At 57.0% G+C, this 18,831-nt stretch overlaps 1 protein-coding gene across 4 annotated transcripts in view; it reads left to right on the plus strand.

Annotated features, from left to right (window-relative positions):
• The first annotated feature begins 14,995 nt into the window (after nucleotides 1–14,995).
• Nucleotides 14,996–18,831, plus strand: part of ZBTB16 (zinc finger and BTB domain containing 16) — a 54,312-nt gene continuing 50,476 nt past the window's right edge. Inside the window, exons 1-2 of one of the 4 annotated variants that reach the window (XM_071449546.1) lie at nucleotides 14,996–15,136; nucleotides 15,859–17,200. In XM_071449546.1, coding sequence (XP_071305647.1) covers nucleotides 15,933–17,200 — 1,268 coding nt within the window. In that variant the 5' untranslated portion in view covers nucleotides 14,996–15,136; nucleotides 15,859–15,932. Of the gene's footprint in view, nucleotides 15,137–15,237; nucleotides 15,366–15,858; nucleotides 17,201–18,831 lie in introns of those variants that run through there. The other 3 variants (XM_071449547.1, XM_071449545.1, XM_071449544.1) reach the window with 3 other exon arrangements.

An 18,831-nucleotide genomic window follows, 5' to 3' on the forward strand; every position in this document is an offset into this window, starting at 1 on the left:
ACCCAGAGGCCTCTGAGCAGGAGTGGCAGAGCATCTCAGAGCTGGAGAGACTTTCTGCCCTCACTGCCAGCCTGGCACTGCCTGCTCCTGGGAATCACAGAATCCGAGCATGTCCTGGGACTGGCCTGCCACGGCAGGGACACCTTCCACTGTCCCAGGCTGCCCCAAGCCCCAGCCAGCCTGGTCTTGGACACTTTCAGGGATCCAGGGGCAGCCACAGCCTCTCTGGGCAGCCTGTGCCAGGGCCTGCCACCCTCACAGGGAAGGATTTCTTCCTAATACCTGATCTAAACTGCTCTGTCAGTGTGAAGCCTTTGTCCCATGTTCTGTCACTCCAGGCTGTAAATAGCAGAAACTCTAAATAGGCTCCCTTCAGGCACTGAAGGCCACGATTAGGTCAGCCCAAAGAGCCACCCCCGGGCTCGTGGCAGTGCCCAGAATGGCTCTGACACTGCAGCTTCCCATCCCCATGAGAGCTTGGCTCCAGACATCTGATTTCCATTTCCCCCCCTACTCTTATTTCAATCAAAGTGTGTGATTAGGGCTGCACGAGCTCCATTGTCATCTCCACCTAAGTGCTGCTCTGATGGGTGGAAACAGCATCTCAGTGTTTACAGGGAGGAATGCATGGCTCTGCTTTCCTGGATATCACACAAAATCTGCCACTGCAGGCAGGGAAAATCACACAAAAAGGAGCAGCACCTGCAGAAGGCTGGGGAGCCCTCCCAGCCTATGGGGGAGCACCTTGGCCTCGTCCCCTCACCTGTGCAGCCGCTGGGAGATTATAAAGGGCACAGGGAGCTGGGGGTGTTTTGGTGTTTGCAGCACCTCAAGGCTTTGCTGGGTGAGGCTCTACGTGGCCTCTGTATGAGCACAGCTCCTGCTGGTGTCCTAGAGGAGGTTTGGGAGCAGCCAACTCATGTGTCAGAGCACTGGCCTGAGGAGATGCTGAGGTAAGGATGGGCGTCCTTTGAGGGCACTACTGGCTGCTGGTGCTTTTGTGGGGGTTGGTTGAAGGTGACTGGTTGTTTCAGTTGTTGCAGAAGACATTTTGAGATTTCCCCTGTATTTCTGAGGTCAGAAATATTGTGCTTCAAGGTTCCTGCCAGAGTCAGGGGAATCCACCCACTGCTGTGGCCTTTCCTCCCAGGCTCGGATGTTTGGCTGAGTCTCTGTGGCATGGGCATCCATGGGATCTTAGTTAAGGGATGTGTAATTAACATCTGGCCATGCTGCTGGGCCCCTGCCCCAGGTCTGGCTCCCCAGAGGCTCTGCCCAGAGAGGGGAGCGGGAGCAGCCCAGTGCCAGGAACAAAAGGCGTCTCCTCTCCGCGTGCTGTAGAGGATCCCAAACAAAAGGTTCCTGTTCCCTGCACTCCTCTCCCCGCTTCTCACTCTCCTTTCTGTGCTCCCACTCTTCAACAGGGATTTAAGCCGTTCTTTTCTCTGGGCTGCAACAAGAAAGTAGCAATTAACTGTTATAAGGCTGTTTTATAGTCCTGTGCAAACCCTTTCCATCCACTCTGCTTTAAATGGGTACATCTTTTATTCCCAGTTTTCGGGAGTGTAAAACTTTACAGCGTTTGCTGCAAACCTTCATACTTTGCTTTGCGGTTTATTGCTCCCTCTGCGGATATATCTCACTCATAAATATGGCTTCCAGCTCCCAGCACTTGACTAGGAGCTGCAGTGCCTCGGAGTAGTTCCATTAACGGGACTTTGCCTACGTATCGTGGCATGATTCATCCCAAACCTCTGTCTCTCCTCTGCCTGAAGGTGCAGAGCCCTGTGGAGGAGCCCTGGCAGCAGCAGGTCACTGAGCCAGGGCATTCCAGCCCCAGCTGCACATCCCCATGGCTCTGGGGGGTGTGGAAGGGAGAGCTCAGGGTGAGCTGGGGCTCTGTGTTGCAGTGGCTTCAGGCACTGCCTTTGCGGAGCCTTGGAGCAAAGCCTGTCCTAGGTGGAGAGTTTCCTCTCCTATAGGTTGTTTGCAGGTTATTTGTAAAAAACTTTCTTTTCCTATGATTTGCATGGAATCTCTCTGCTCCCCCTGTTCTAAGAGCCAAAAAATAAAGAGGTCAGATGTTGAGGTTCCTGTGGGTTTAGGTCAGACATGGATGTGTTGTTTCTAACCACCCCATAGTTTTTATTTCCATGGGAACATTGATGCACTCTTTTACCCTTCTGCCCGTTTTTTGGAACACTTTGGAGAAGTGCTGTGCTTGACACAGGCTCAGGTGTCTGTGACCAGAGCCAGCCAGGCTTGTGGACACCAATGCCAGTGCCTTTGTTTTTGGCAGAGCAGGGCTCTGTGTGCTGCTGGTCCTGCTGGGCTCTGGGAAGGGGACACCTGGCACCCCTGCACTGGTGGTGGCCCTAAGGGACGGGTGGGGGCTCCTGCTGCAGACCCCAGCCAGCCGCTGTTATTCTGGGGCTGTCCTGACACAAAGGATTGGGAAAGGTGTGGGATATTGAGTGCACCTTTCAGACCCTGTGTCCTACATGGTAATTTCCTTGCATCACAGCGATGGCAGCTTTAAAACCACCCTCCTCCCGTCCCTTTAACAGAACAGAAAAGCGTTCAGGGCTGGCTTGTTTGAGTCCAGAATGGCAGTGATTACAGCAGCGTGGTGCATTTGGGGTAAATGCAGTGACACGGGGTGGGAATGACCCCTGCTGAAAGGGTGACACGGGGTGGGGGCTGCTGTTTGTCCCTCCCTGTGTGTGCCCTGCCCGTTAACGAAAGCAGGGTGCTTTGTCTCATCCCTTTGAGCATCCACCACTGCATTAAAGCTGCTTTTCCAGGGAAGAACGGGATCTATTGATAAAAGCCTTGGCTGCCGTGTCCATCCCCACAGGCAGGCCGGGTGCAGCCCCGGGCTGCAGCAGGGAGGGCAGCAGGGCAGGGCGGGCGCGCTCTGGCAGCCCACGCTGGCGGATGCTTTATGGGACCATTTGCCAGTACCTGCTCCAAATGTCACAGCCAGGCAGGGGAACAGGTGGGCTCTGTGCGTCTCTGGGGCCCCACTAATTCACAGGCGATAAATTAATGGCAGGAACAGGGACAAAGTCCTATTCTGGGTGCAGGTGAGTGAGCAATTCCCTTCTGGCAGGCGGAGGGAGGGAGGCCTGCCGCTGTCAGGCTGCCTTTGATTGTGTTGTCTGAGCCAGCCTTAAAGGTAGCCCGTGCTCAAGACCAGCTTTGCTCCTGCTCGGGGCTCTGGAGGCAGTGGCAAGTCTCGCCTAAAATAATGAGCACCTCTGCTAATTACCTGAGGCTGCCTCTTTGAACCGCAGGCTGTCGCTTACATCATCCCCACAAAGGAACTGAAGGTTTCCTTCAGCCCCAGAGGGATGGGAGCTGTTCAGAGCTGATGGCTTCAGGCCTTGAGGAACGGGAGTAAACTGCTTGCACCCACACAGAGCCGGTGCTGGTGCCAGGCTGGCAGGAGTGGGGCGTTCCCAGCTCCCTGCCGTGCTCACTCCTGTCCCACCTGCCTCCAGGAGGGAGGGCATGGGTGTGGGGGCGCTTTCCTAGGAAACAGGGCCAAGAGTAGTGGGGGGAAAGAGAAAAGCACACGAGTGGTACCATATTAAACAAGCTGTACAAGAAGCTGTCCTCCACGGACCCCGTATCAGCACGGTTTCGGTTTGTCTGTGCCATCTTTATAGAATTCCCGAGGGATTGTGCCCCGGCAGCAGCGATCGGCGCCGGGTGGGATGGCAGCAGGGCTGGTGCGAGCTGTGCCGGGCTCTCTCTCGCCTCTAGGAAGCACTCTGACCTCAGGGAAACGGGGAGGATTGCTCCGAGCAGAGCTGCGAGAGCGCGCAGCATCCTTAGGCTTGGCAGAGTGCTTTTTCTGGAGAGCCTTGGCTTGGCAGTGGGCGAGAAGTGAGGTCGAGGGATTGCAGCGTGGCAGAGTTTGGGACTCGACAGTTGCCTGTCAGCTCAAGGGAGAAGGTTGTGGGAGATGCCCCGTGGGGATGCAGCAGCTGGTCCCGGAGCCGGGAGCCCCTTCCCGTGCAGGGATTCCCTCCGAACGGGGGTGAGGCGAATGCGAGCCCTGGAGGATGCGCTTAGACACAGGAGCGTGGTGCCGGAGAGGCTGGATCGCCCAGGACAAGCCGCCACTCTGGGCTCTGCAGAGGTGCACGGGAGACCTGCAGAGGTTCCCGGGAGCAGGCGGCTGCGGCCCGGCCCGACGAGCCTGTGCAGATGGCAGGAGATAAATGACACCATCTCCGTACTGTAGTGGCTCGGCCGTAATTCCTGAAAGACATTTATTGGAGGCAGCCTTCCCTTTTTCAGGGCTGTGGCTCCTCGGGCAGGGGGAATTGCAGTGGGGAAGGTGGAAAGCGCAACCCGGCGTTACTGATGAGACCGGTGCCCAAACCCCCATCCATTCCTCTCCTCCAATTTTCTCCTCTGACAATTTATAGGTTGGTTTGATGCTTGAATAGCTGAGTCTCTCTAGTAATATGTATTCTCTGTAAGTATTCCCCGCTGTGGCATATCCTAAGAGAACTCCATCAAATAATTATCTTCCCTTTTATTTATTCACAGTCTTTTCACTCGATCTGCATCACGATAAAATATTCCAATGGCTTCCTCTTAGCACTGAGCCTTCTCCAGATTGTAAAGTGTATTTATGTACAATATTAAATCCGCCCTGTGCCGCTCTTTATCTCGCCTCCCTGCCCGTTCTGTGCTGCCGTTGTGCTGGCCCTGGCATCCCCTGCCCTGACTCCCTGCGTCCCCCTGTGCCTCCTGCCCGCAGCCCGGGGCAGGAGGGGCCCGCAGGCAGCCAAGGACCAGCTGCAGCCAGCATAGGGGATGGAGGGGGCAGCCCCACCAGGGAACCTCCCTGCCCTCCCTCCCGGCGCCTCCAGCCGGGCTGTGGCTGCCTGGCAGGGCCGGGCTGCCCGAGGACGTGACTGCAGGGCAGCCGAGCGCAATCAGAGCCAGGAAGAAACCAATAACCTCCCTGCCCGCTCCGGAGGAGCAGCGCTGCTCTTCTCCAAGCGCTCCGCGTCTCCCTGCGGAGCTGGGGGGCTCTGGGGAAGGATGAATCCCTAAAAAGGGGCAGCTTTTCCTACAGAAGGAGGCTGTTTCAGGGGACAGTGTGCGGAGTCAGAGCAAAGGTTTCCGATGATGATGAGACCTCAGAGAAGACGCAGGCGTGCCGCAGCACGGCTCTGACCTGCGCCAAGGGACATCCTCCCTCCATGGGAAAGCAGGTCCATGTTTGCAACTGGGATTGCTGCAGGCTTTGAAAATAGCCCTCCAACACCAGTGTGCCCTCCTTGTCTTTCTGAGGATGACTGCGTGCTGCACAGCAGCCAAACAGGGAGTACTTGGTGTTGGGCTTCCCTGCTTGCTGCTCCAACAGACCCCATGAGGGACAAGTGGCCTCTTACCCCCAGGTGCAGGGGAGGCATCTTGGCATCTCTGCAGGTGATGGTGATCCCAGGGTGTTCTGGACTGAAGGGGCTCTTGTGGTCACATTCACAGTCTGTGAATTTGCCAGGGATTCTGTTAGGCCAGAGGAGCTCTCCCTGCTCTGCGGGCTGGGGGAGTAAAAGCAAGTTTAGCTATGTTTTTAGTTTTGTTTACGCTGCTCTGCCCACAGGAGCATTTCCTGGGAGCCACGAGGCAGTGGCAGCAGCAGCAGTTCTGCCATGCTGTGTCACCATGACGCAGGAACAGCAGTTATTTGGTTGGTCACAGAGGAATAGCGGTGACCTTTCACAGTTGTGACTTTTCTTCCCAGCTTTGCCCACAGCCAGCTTAGCTGGCAGGCAGATGGGCCAGGGAAAGGGTGTTTCCCAGCAGAGGGAGATGCCAGGGGAGAGCACCAGTCACGGTGAGGGTGATAACCATGATGCTCCAACTCACTTGGCTCTGGTACCTCTTTGGAGTGGCATCCCCTCCACTCCTGGAGAGCCAAGTTCCCCAGCAAGGGTTAACAGAGTGTATAAAATTGATTGCGATTTTAGTAATTCAGTATAATCACAGTCTACCAGCAGGTTGCTTTTCCAGCAGGAGGGTTTGGAATTATTTTCTGGAGTTTGCAATATAGAACTTAAATTAAGCCTCAGAAGTCAGAGGAGCTCTGCTGCATCTCTAATGTGGTGCTAAATTCTCAGCAGCACATTCCCTGTATTAAAGCCTTTGCTGGCAATTAGGTTCATTAACTATCACAATACCTTATTTATTACTCGGCATGCCATATGGTTTCCCAGCTAAAGAATGGCACCCGTTCTAGCACAGACCATTTGGCATCATAAAGATGTTAACAAATAATGTTATGGCTCTCAAGGGCAAAAGGGCTCGCCGGGCTGCAGGTCTGCACGGCAGGAGAGAATATGAAAACATTTTTCTTCTATGGCAAAATAAAGAATTCCTCGAGACAGAAGTATTCAAAGACTATCCCGCTTGCATCACGCAAATGGGAGTTTTATACATGCCCATAATGGTTCTGTCAATATTTGCAGCAGGCAGCGTGCTCACTCATCTCCTTTCCTTCCCTCGCTCCCTCCGAGCGCCGACAGGAAGGACCCACCTCCATCTAATCCTGCTGCATTTATGCCTCTTGACTTTTATTTCCTCTGATGGCACCGGCTCTTTGCTGTGTGCAGCTCTTGGGGACAGGATTCATTATCCAGCACCATCCTTGCTGCTGCCCAAACTCCAGCACTGGGCACTGCACCGAGGCACCCGGAGTGCATTGATTGCTGCTCTGCAGAGGAGGGACTGTGTGCGTATCTGTGTGTGTAGGGGGGGAAGCTTCACCAGCAGGAACAGCCCCTTGGGACCCCAAAGACAGAACGTGACGTTAGGTGTTCTGACCCTGAGAAGGGGAAAATCCTGGTTGTAGTTAGTTTAGTGCTCTTGGGAGGAGATCAGGACCTGTTACAGCCCGGGCTGTGAGCGTTACGCTGGGTACACCACACTCGTTCCTATTTTCAGCAGGATTAGGATTACAAGAGCCAGGGACAGCATTTCAGGTCACAGGGACTTGGACTGTCTCCTCTTGGGTACTTTGTGGCCAGCAAGGAAAAGGTACTTCTCCATTGCTATTCTGGGAGTGGATTCTCCCAGAATCAACACATCTAAAGGGTGATTTTGGCAAAGTGCAACTGAAATCAGAGTAGTACTGAAAGCACAGATTAAACCAGACTTTGTGATCCTGTTACAGTATCCTGTGGCAACCTCTCAATTTCCAGAAATGGATCAGAAAGACAACTTTCAGGCACAAGTAGCACTGCTGCCAAATTTCCTAGGCAATGCTCGCTTGGTGCCTAGGTGAGGTTGTTTCCTGGATTCTGCTCTTCGTTGATTCCTGGGTGAGCTTTCTGATTTGCAGGAAGACAATTCCTCCAGCCCGTGAGCTGAGGAATGACTCTGGGCTCCTGCACGTGGGCTCTGGTGGTCTGTGCACAGGTAGCACAGAGCCAGCTCCCTGATTCCCAGCCAACGAGCAGGGGGTCAGGGCAGCCCCAGGGCTCGGTGCCCTCCTGCCCAGAGCAGCACTCTTGGATAAGTGCCATGGTGCTGATCACTTCAGCATGCTTTGGTGCATAGAGCCCCTGCCCTTTCTTTGGGCAGAGGTGGCATGGGGTGTTTGGCTGGCACCACCCCAGCCCGTGTGAGCAGCCTGGCTGTGCCCTGGTCTGTCACTCCAGAGCTGCTGTGTCCTGCTGGGACTGCTCTGCCCAGGGAGGGATGTGGCAATATCTGCACTGCTGTGAAACCCACAGGCTTTAATGGCAGCTGGGATTATTTCTCATCACCTCAGCTGACCTCTCAAGCAGTGTGGGTGAAGTATTCTACCTGCCAGCTCACACAGTGCTGCTTCCCCTGGGATTACAGCCATTTCTCTGGGAGCCCCTCTGGTTTGTTCTTTATGGCAGTGGATGGCACACAGTGCTGTGACACAGTCAGAGCCTGGTCCTGAGAACAGAGATGCTCCTTGGGAGGATGAGTGTGGCCACAGATGGAGCTGGGTCCCCAGACAGTCACTATGACACCCATCCCCTTTCTGCTGGCCTCAGTGCCTCTCTCCAGAGTCTGCCAGCTCCCCTACCACCAGTATCTTTGAATTTTCACTATTCCATGTCCTCCTTTCAGCTTTTTCATCAGAGTTGTGATTTGGTTTTTTCCTCTTCATGTCTCTTGAGGAGATACTCCAAAATGAGCCCCCTCAAAAGCCTCTGGGCTGGAATATGTCACCCCACCTCCCCAAGCAGTTTTGCTCCCTGCCTGCCCTGTCCATTCCTCTGCACAACTGAAAGGACCCTTGGCCATCTGGTGATGCCATAGCCAGTTTTGTAGGTAGCACAGCAACACTGAACCTTTCAGGGGTAATTCTTAGTGAATGGAGAACTGTTTTCCAAACAGCAGAGAGAAATGGAATTCTGGTCCGTTCGTGATGGAATTGGCATTTCCCAACCGAAGGATGCAGAGGCAGCAGAGGCACAGCATGAGAAAGAATGGACTGGGTTCCAAAGGGAATTACTACCTGGAGAGGAGCAGGGGGTGGTGGCAGCAGCTGCAGCCCCGGTGACAGCCGTGTCACACACTCTGCTGCCTCCCCCCTTTGCATCCCTGGCACTGGCAGGGACACGTGGGGCCTCTGGCCCTGGGCAGATAGGTCTTATCCAGGAATGACTTTGCAGGAGTGTTTACTTTCATTCCTGGGAGGCTGATCGAGCTGTTCCAGCTAGGAATGTGTCCTGGCCGAAGGGGGACCCTGCCAAGCTCCCTCCAGCATGGACACTGCAGGCCCAAGGGCACTGGAGCCCCAGTGGGGCTCACCCCCGCTGCCAGCCCAGCCCCACCACACAGGAATGGGAATCCTGTGTCCGAGGGCCTGCTGGCCATGGATGTGTGTGTGTGACCAGGCTGGAACACACCGATTCCTCATGACCTTTGGGAAGGATTCATCAATATCCACCCTGAAAGGGCAGATTGTGAGCTGCCTTGCTGCACCAATGTTATCTGATTTGGTCACTGAGGAATCTGTGACCAGATAAGATACCAGGGCTTTATTGTATCTTCTGGCAATTATTAAGAAAATAAAATCAGTTAATATCTAACCTTGAACCTAGACCAAAACATTTCGCCTGAGACTTTGTTCTGCCTCTCTTGTACATTCAGGAGTTGTACAGTTTAGAGGGCTGTTAGGAATGATGGAAGAGATGAACAGGAATTTAATCTGAGCCTAAAATACCATCATTATGCAGCTCGAGCATCTCAGAAATGAGGTCTGTGCCATGTGTGATGCAGCCACTCGATCTTTTTGTCCTGGTGCAAGAAAGGGGAGGAGGAGGAGGAGCCCCTTTGGCAGAAGTTTCCCCAGCTGTGAAGGCATTTTGTGTGAATATTTAATGCAGAGATATGTTAAGAGCAGGGAAAGGAGGTGGGGGGAGTCTTCCATGAGTGTGGGCTTTTGTTTGTCCTGTCAGAAGCAGTAACGTGTTCTCTGTGTGCACACAGAGCACATAAATACATATAAATATCCTCTCCCCTGGAAAGGGAGAGCAAAGAATTGTGCAGCTGGAAATGGGAGATGGAGTGCTGCTAAAGAGGAAAGATAGAACGAGGGCTGGAGGTGTTTACTGAGTCACTGGCATTCAGGATGTGGCTTGCTCCCTCCAGTAAATGAACTTGAGCATCACGAGGGCACGGAAACTGCCTGCTGCCAGTGAGGCTGGGGATGCTGCTTGTGGCCCTGGATGACTTTTTGGTTCTGAACTCTAAAGCCATTCAGGGGCTCTTGGTAACCATCCTGTTAAAGGAAGGGAGTTCTAATTGTTGATCTTATGCTTGGAAAAGCATGCAATGAGTGTTTAGCTCACCTGGAATTCTTATTAGTGTCTAAACTTGGATGTGATCCTACTGGAAAAGGAACTGGGTGGAGGTGCAGCCCTGTACCCCACTCCTGAGGGGACTAACCAACATGAAGGGTGTCTGGACAGACTAAGAACATCTCCTTCCCCAGTGCTGTATCCTTCCTGGGGAGAGTCAAAACCAAAGGGAGACAGGAAAAGCAGGATGAAACTGGAACACAGTCCCTCACTAGAGTCTCCCCTGTTTTGAGAGGCAGAACAAGCCCCCAGAAGTGCTTTGCTGAGGTCCTGGTGTAGATTCTGCTCTGTTTAAAGGACTTTTTTCTGGAATGAACTTTACCGAACACACATGCAGCCTCCACAGCACCATAAAGTCGGGGCTGACATTTAATGCCTCGGCACATTTCTTTCCTTGTCCCGTGCAAGACATCAAGTATGTCAGGTTAAGAGAAGAGAAAAAGAGGGAAAATAATTACACAGTAAATTAAACAAGGCCACCCCCCTTCCCACTTACTAGGGCTTCATAAGTTGCTACCTCTGGCTGGAGCTCTCTCAAATCCGTACCGAGGGTAACACTAAAAATAGGTCCTGTACTGATGGTTGGGTCACAGCCTGCTAGAGGGAGACATTTTTATTTAATTACAAGCCCAGCAGCGTGTTGCTGGGGGGGAATACATAAACACAGCACTTGAAGCCCGGCTGTAAAGTTTGTGCTCCTTCGCTGAGTCACTGTGGCTAAATTCCCCTTTGTGTGGGGGATTTAGGGGAGGAATGTGGGAAGGCTGGCCCTGGCTGCCGCCCTCCTGAGTCACTGCTCAGCTCATCCTCCAGCCCCGGCAGGCTCAGGGCCCTAAGCCACTAATTAGCCTCATTGTCTTAGGGCTGCAGCATCCGTAACCTAGCATGGGGAGGGGGGAGGATGGAGGGACAAAGCTCCACGAGCTGTATCTCCTGGCACTTGCGTTCTGTGCGTCACAACCCACCTCTCAACAGTCCCAGAGGGATACTGATCCACTCCTTCCGTGGGATGGCATTGATTCCGTGATGCCTGTGTGCCAGCGAAGTTGTGACTTGGAGCAGTGCTCATGAGCAGGAAGGGTTTTTGTGCACAGAGTACGGGCTGCAGCAGCCTCGTTGGGAGCTGTGGCTGTGTGTAGGGGCCTTGTTGGAGCTGTGGCTGTGTGCAGTGGCCTCACTGGGAGCTGTCGATGTGTGCAGTGGCCTCGCTGGAGCTGTGGCTGTGTGCAGTGGCCTCATTGGAGCTGTGGCTGTGTGCAGTGGCCTCGTTGGGAGCTGTGGCTGTGTGCAGTGGCCTCGTTGGAGCTGTGGCTGTGTGCAGTGGCCTCCCTGGGAGCTGTGGCTGTGTGCAGTGGCCTCACTGGGAGCTGTGGATGTGTGCAGTGGCCTCACTGGGAGCTGTGGCTGTGTGCAGTGGCCTCGTCGGAGCTGTGGATGTGTGCAGTGGCCTCACTGGGAGCTGTGGATGTGTGCAGCAGCCTCGTTGGAGCTGTGGCTGTGTGCAGCAGCCTCCCTAGGAGCTGTGGCTGTGTGCAGTGGCCTCGTTGGAGCTGTGGCTGTGTGCAGCAGCCTCCCTAGGAGCTGTGGCTGTGTGCAGTGGCACGCTGGCTGCCCGCTCATGTGGCAGTGACACGCTGATCCTCGTCGCTGCTGCCGTGCCTCTGTCGCGTGCTCGAGCGTGGCTGGGTGGCATCCCGCATCAGCAGGGCCGGAGGCTGACAGGCGTGTGGGGAAGGGCAGACAAGGGTTTCTGCAGTGTGACAGTCCACACATGTCCAGTCAGCTCTGTCTGAACTATCAGGCTGTGTGGTTCTCCTTCCCCACAAGAGCAGGCAGCTCCTGTGCAAGCTCCATTGGGCTTGGCTACAGCCGACTCCAAAAATAACTTAGTTAGGGATCAACTGCAATGTGGATAAGCCGTATCCCACCACCCCAGGCCACAGCCCCCAATCCAGTTGCATCCTCAGCGTGACTCTCAGGTTCCCCTTGTGCAGCAGGCAGGGCACAATGAGGGGCCTGTTCCTCCTGGCCCCTCCACTCCCCCGGGCTGCCACAACGCACAGGTCCGGTGTCGGCGCGCTCGGACGGAGCCAGGTGCTCATCAGTGGGGTTCGGAGGAAGCTTAATGCACCGTGGCTGCACACTGAGCAGCTTTCCCGGGGCTTCTGCCCTCCCCCTTGCAAACAGCTTTGTGCATTTAGGCTTTTTTTTTAAATAAAGTCTAACATGTTTAATCATCTTTTCATAAGCTGTCAGCTTGCCGCGCGCCAAAGCAGAGCAGCGCGCTCTGCACCGGCTCCCAGCAAAGCAAACGTGCCTGGAGAAATCCTGCTCCTGGGAGCGTGCCACAGGGGCTCAGGAGCTGTGAACTTTCCTCTGAGTCTGGGCTTCATCAAAAAATCAGTTTTTGAAAGTTATGGATTTTACACTGAATGTGAAACAGATCTTATTTTGCACAGCATCTTTGCTCCAGTGTTTCATAATTCAGCCTTGCATCAGCAGCGCTGGAAAACTCAGTATACTGGAAAACTCCAAATACATCAAAAGCAAAACAAAGCGAGTCCTAGGAAAACATGGGAATGTGCCTGTCCTCCACCCTGTAGGTTCCCTGTAGGAACAGGGGGTGGCCACAGCTGAAGTCAGGGCCTAGAGAGCCGGAGAAGTCAGAGCTGTGTCCCTGTGTACCTGTCTGGGGTGGAATGGGGAGATTATGTGTCTAACAGCACTGGAGGAGTGTGTGTGATGGAAAAGGGCATTTTTTTGCTGAGAGTGGAAGAAGCTGCTGGTTTGGGCATGATGGAGAGGAGCTGCTTCTCTTCCCTTTCCATTCATACAGGCTGGGTGATGCTGGGGCACCTTCTGGCTGAAGTTGTCTTCCAGGATGTTTTTTGTGGACTAAGCACCCTGAACAAGGAATTTCCTTTCCTCCTGTAATTGTGGAGACTGCTTGGTTTTACTCTCCATGCTGCCTCTTGGAGAAGCATCCCAAGGCTGCCCTTGCCATCATCCCTTGAAATGCAGGCTGCTGCATTGCCCAGTCCTTGTCTTCCCACAGATCTGGTGCTGCTGGCCAGGATATTTCCACTGGGGAAGCAAACATTCTCATCTCCCTGTCCAAGTGACTGATAGGGCTGAGGGCTAGAAGTGGATCTGAATGGATCCCTCATTTTCCTGGGAAGGATGTCCATGCTTCACCTGGTCCTCCTCACACAGAAAGCCCTTCCTGAGGAACCACCGGCTCAGGGGTTTAATGCTGGAGGTTAATAATAATCACACCAGGCAGCACATCATTGCACCGTATCTGGTTGAGAGATTTACAAGTGAAACTCGTGGCGGAGGAAGAAATTGCCTCAATCACTCGGAGTAATGGCACATGGAGAGGCACTTGGGCGTGACTGCTACTTAACACGGAGCCCAGCTTGGCTTCATTTAGCTGCTGGTGCCTTTCTAATAAACACGTTACACGACAAGGTGGGGATTAAGATCAGAAAAGTAAATAAATTGGAAACTGATGGGGAGAGATGGGAGGGAAATGGAAGGTACCGGGAGGAGTGACAAGGGATTGACTCCCATGCCAGGACATGGGGAAATGACCCTGAAAGCCGTGGCTGTAGCTTTCCAAGCATCTCTGTGGGTCTCGCCTGTGGCCTGCAGGTGTTGGGCAGCCCCATGGCCGGGGTATGTGGGATGTCCCTGCTCAGGGTCACCAAGCTGGTCTCTGCCTTCAGCAAACAGCGGCTGTGGGAAGTTGATGTCTTAAACAATTCAGTAGCTTTTACTATATGTATTAGAGAGCAACAAAAAGTGCAACGCACCAGTTGACAGGAAGGACTGGGGGGTTAATTTTCAGGATGCTGCCTGGGAATTTAGCCGTGGGATTTCCATTATTGCTAATGGGACTCATGCAGCTTAATTTCATGTGAACTACACTAAAAACATACCCCTAACTGCCTGCAAAATTTCAGTCCTGAAATCAAGCCTTTTAAAAGTTAGAGAAGGGTAAACAAACACCTGAAACCACAGTGTCTCACTATTTCCCCCTTTCAGCTGTTTGGATTTTAAAGTCTGGAAGAGGGAGGAACTCAAGCAGTTTGAGACAATTAAAAACCCCCATCCTGCAGGCACGCTGGCTGCCTGTGCAGTGCATCCCTCCTCTCTGCCAATTACAGCAGCAGAGTTATAACCCCCGAAAAAATAGGAGTAAGCTGATGCCTTACCCTTAACTATAGTATGGCGAGAACGGCGTTATCACACGCGTCTAATAACCCGCGCAGCGCCGCCGTGCATCGTGAGGCCTCTGTTATTAGGCTGTTCTCGTTAAATGACTGCTATCATCTGGTCCCAAAGTACATTAAATCCCATTATAATTATAAACACACTTCCCCATAACGTTCTCCTTAGATTACATTTGCGCTTCTTTACCCCAAGGGTATCTTTGTACTAATGCCGTCCGCGTTTGTTGTTTTAGCTGAAGACACCGGGCCCTGAGCTGGCTGTGTTGTGCCACGGGTGCGGCAGGGAGGGAGGGAAGAAGGGAGCGCTGTGCGGCTGCCACCCTGCCCCGAGGATTTCAGCGGTCTCTGGGTGCGCTGAGCGTGGGCACTGCCAAGGAGCTGAGGCACGTCCTCGGTCGAGGATGCTCAGGGCACGCAGCGCTCCCTCGGTGCGTGGCCCGCTGTTCGTGGCGCTGCTGTCGGTGTCACGGTGTGGCTGGCGGCTCCCCGTGTGTTTCGCTCCCTTCCCGAAGGCGGCCCTTGCGGCAGAGCCCCTGGCCCGTCCTGGGGTGCGGGCACCCGCCACATCCCTGCATACAAGCGGTGCCGTCACGGGGTCAGTATTTTATCGCGGGGGGGGGGGGGGGGGGGGGGGGGGGAAGTGGGGGGGAAAGAAAAACCAGCTTCGTCGGGGCGACAACGTGCTGGGTGTCACATCATGTCACAAGCACCGCAGCTCCCCGTCGGAATCCGCCACCGGACCCCAAAGTGGGCTCTGAGGTTGGTTTTTACCGTCTCCACCCCCGGGGCCGGGGGGTCCGCCCAGGCGCGGCGCGGGGGGCGGCTTTGTCTGGCGCGGGCGCGGCGGTGGCGCAGCCCGTCGGGGCGGTGGGCGCAGCCCGTCGGGGCGCGCAGCCCCGCTCGCCGCGGGGCCCGGTGCCGTTCCCCGGTGCCGCCGGGCTTCCGGGTGCCGGGCTCCCCGCCGCCGCCTCCGGCTCCTCCATGTTTGTTGTCGGCAGCGCTGTCCAGCCGCCGCCGCTCGCTCCCCGCAAGGTGCGGGGCTGCGCGGGGCGGGGCGGGCCCGGGCGGGGGCGCCCGCACTCAGCTCGGCGCGGGCGGGGGGCGCGGGCGGAGGGCGGGGGGCGGTGGGTGGGGGCGGCCTGACGCGGGCGCGGGGCGGCCCGTGGGCCGGCGCCGCCGTGATTTGCTGCGCGGCGCGGCGAGCGGCGGCGGCGGCGATGAGAGCGGGCAGTGCGAACTGCCGGAGCAGCCGCCGGCCGCCGTGAGTGCGGGCGAGGGGGGGCGGCCCCGGGACCCCCCGCGCCCCCCGCCCCGGCACCGCCGTGGGGCTGCGGCTCCGCCGCTTCGCCGCGCACCTGATGGGGCCGCGCTGCCGGCGGGACGGGGCAGCCGGAGCCGGGCGGCGGCGGGGGATGCGCACCTTCCTCTCCTTTCCCTCCCTTGCCTTCCCCGGCCGGCGGTAGCGGGAACGCGGCTCCGGCAGCTGCGGATCCGCCGAGCAGCGCGGAAACTTTTGGGCGAGTCGCTGCCGGGCTGCGGGCTAACTTCCCTCTCCCTCTCCCTCCCCCGCTCCCTTCTCCCCACTCCCTTCTACTCCCTGCTCCCTTCTCCTCTCCTTTCTCCCCCCGGCTTTCCTCTCGCCCCCTCCTTTTTTCTCTTTTTTCCCCTTTTCTCTCTCTTTCGTCTCATCCCTCCCCGCTCCCCCTTTCCCGCTCCACTCTGCTCCTCTCCCCCTCCGCCTTTTGTTTTCGCAGATAGTCGGCACACAAAGCTGGTCCCAGATTTGAGCGACGGCGAGACACCCTGATGTGTGAGCCTGGGGCGCGCCATGGATCTGACTAAGATGGGGCTGATCCAGCTGCAGAACCCCTGCCACCCCACCGGGCTGCTGCACAAAGCCAACCAGATGCGCCTGGCGGGGACGCTGTGCGACGTGGTCATCATGGTGGACAGCCAGGAGTTCCACGCACACCGGACCGTGCTGGCCTGCACCAGCAAGATGTTCGAGATCCTCTTCCACCGCAACAGCCAGCACTACACCCTGGACTTCCTCTCGCCAAAGACGTTCCAGCAGATCCTGGAGTACGCGTACACTGCCACCCTACAAGCCAAGGTTGAGGACCTGGATGACCTGCTCTATGCTGCCGAGATCCTGGAAATTGAGTACCTGGAGGAGCAGTGCCTGAAGATCCTGGAGACTATACAGGCCTCCGAGGACAATGACACCGAGGTCGCCATGGCTGATGGAGGTGCCGCCGCCACCACTGAGGAGGAGGAGGAGAAGAAGTCGAGGTACATCAAGGGCCTCTTCATCTCCAAGCCCACTGGTGAGGAGGGTGGCTATGCTGGCATGGCCAGCCAGAGTCTGCTGGCAGCCACAGTGGAGCAGAGCCCCTCTGCCTCCGCATCCTACTGCTCCCTCTCTTCCATGAGCCCCACCAAGGCGGCGGTGGACAGCTTGATGACCATCGGGCAGTCACTGCTGCAGAGCGCCCTGCCGCCCAGCGCCCCCGAGGACTCACGCTCTGCCACCACCCGCCGCCCCTCTGGCCTCGCCGAAGTCAAAACTGAAGCGATGCAGGTGGATGAGGCCTCCAGCCATGACAGCCCCCGGACAGCCGAGCCCGGTGCCTCCAGTGGGGAGAAGCCTGACGAGAAGGGCAAGGAAGGACCTGGCACCCCGACCCGCAGCAGTGTCATCACCAGTGCCCGTGAACTGCACTACACCCGTGAGGAGGGTGCCGAGCCACCCCCTGAGCCTGGCCAGGGGCTGCCGCTGGGGCCGGAGCCATGTGCTGCTGCCCCAGGAGAGAAGCCCTTGGGCATCTACTCGCTGCTGCCGAACCACAAGACTGAGCCGGTGCTCGGCGTGCCGCCCACTGCGGCGTCCGCCCTGCACGTGCAGCCGGCCCTGGCTGTCTCCATGGACTTCAGCGCCTATGGTGGGCTGCTGCCCCAGGGCTTCATCCAGCGGGAGCTGTTCAGCAAGCTGGGGGAGCTGGCAGCCGGCATGAAGACAGAGAGCAGAGCCCTGGGTGAGCAGTGCAGCGTGTGTGGGGCAGAGCTGCCGGACAACGAGACCCTCGAGCAGCACAGGTGAGTGCGAGGCCGTGCCGTGGCAGGCTGCACCGGGCAGCCGGGATCTCACCAGAGGGTTCCAGTTTCTGGCTGAGTGTCAAACGTGGTGGTGCAAAGTTTCCATCACGTACCCCAAAACCAGTTTGTGGAGTAGCATTCTCAGAGGGATGGCTGTTGCAGCTCCCCCAGGTCTGGTTACCATGCCAGAAGGTTCCTTCCAGTGAGTGCTGGCTGAGGACGGCCCGGATGAGCTGGGGCCGTCGGTGCTTCCTGCGAGCATAACCACCACCAGTTTCCCTGGCTGGCATTAACCAAGCAGCTCACAGTTGCTACCCTTTGAGTTTAGGGATCTGCGTGTGGGGAGATGCAGTGGGGACAGGCAGCACTCGCCCACTCTGCTTGAGAGCTGGTCCCCCCTGTGCCAGTGCCGGGGCACGCCAGCGCGGGCAGTGGTGGCAACATGTGGTGACTTGCCAGCCTGGGGGGGTTTGTGCCGCTCAGCTTTCCGGTTTATGAAACACACTTCGCAGAAAGTGGCGCGGGGGTCAGGCTGGGTAACGCCGGGGCGAGCGCAGAGGGCTCGGGCTGCCGCAGAGCCGCGGGTCTGTCCCTGCGGGGAAGGTGAAGGGCTGAACCTCCAGTGGCTGCAGATGCGGCTGCGGGGCTCCCCTGCCCGGGGTGGGGGTCCGTGCTCGCTCCCAGCCCCGCACCCGGGGCTCGCTGCGGGCTGGGAGCGGGGTGGTGGTTCCTGACACGTGAGCTCAGTGCTCCGCTGTTTATTGCCTCCTGCTCGTGGTTCAGGGACCAGGGCTTGTTCCCTCATTTGGCTGGGGAAGGGAGCCACGTTAATTACCACACCAAAATCGGCGTCGCCAGTCAGATCCCATGGCTCTGAACGTGCTGCTCTGACCCCCGCTGTGGCTGCAGCCCCGCGACAGGGCAGCAGCGTCCCGCCTAGGGAAGACATCACCGGCATGCTGCCGTAGCATCTCCCTGCCTCCCCTGGCTGCGCACCCTGTCAGATTTTTAATGAATCAACAGGTTAATTAGTCCTGAGGCACACAGGGCTCCGGGGCCGGTGTCCGTGCCGGCACTGCCTCCGGCGGGGCGGTCGGTGCTGCTCGCCGCCCGCCAGCGGGGCGGGATAGCGGCTGCCGGAGCGGCGGCTCCCGGTGCGCTCCGCCCGGACCGCTCCGGCTGCGGGAGCCGAGCTGCCGGGCCGGGATCCTCCGCCCTGCGCGGCCCCACCAGTGCTGGCAGCATCGCCCCTCGCTCTGCCGCAGGGACCCCTCGAGGCTGCTCGGCTCCGTGCGGGGGCACAGCCGCTCTCGGCTTTGTTCCCGCTCTGGCAAGCGGGAGAGCCGGGCTGGCGTTGGTTACGTCCCCGAAGCCGCCTCGGCCGTGCGGTGATGCAGACCGAACGTCACCGGGAGAGCTGCAGTGAGGGCTCAGGGAGAATTTTAACGTGCCTTTCCGCCACGGTCTCGAGGCTCTCCCTTTCCCCCTCCAAGCCCAGAGCAGCAATTGCTGTGGCCGCAGTGGGGGGCGATGCTGGCACTGTCCGGGGGCTCCTGTGGCCAGCCGTGAATCTGTCCAGAGGGAGGGAGAGCTGCGCCGTCAGATCCTTCCCGCGGGGTCGAGAGACGAGG

This window comes from Agelaius tricolor, unplaced genomic scaffold (assembly GCF_023055355.1).
Source record: "Agelaius tricolor isolate 1412-34295 unplaced genomic scaffold, bAgeTri1.0.p SCAF_29, whole genome shotgun sequence".
NCBI lineage: Eukaryota > Metazoa > Chordata > Aves > Passeriformes > Icteridae > Agelaius > Agelaius tricolor.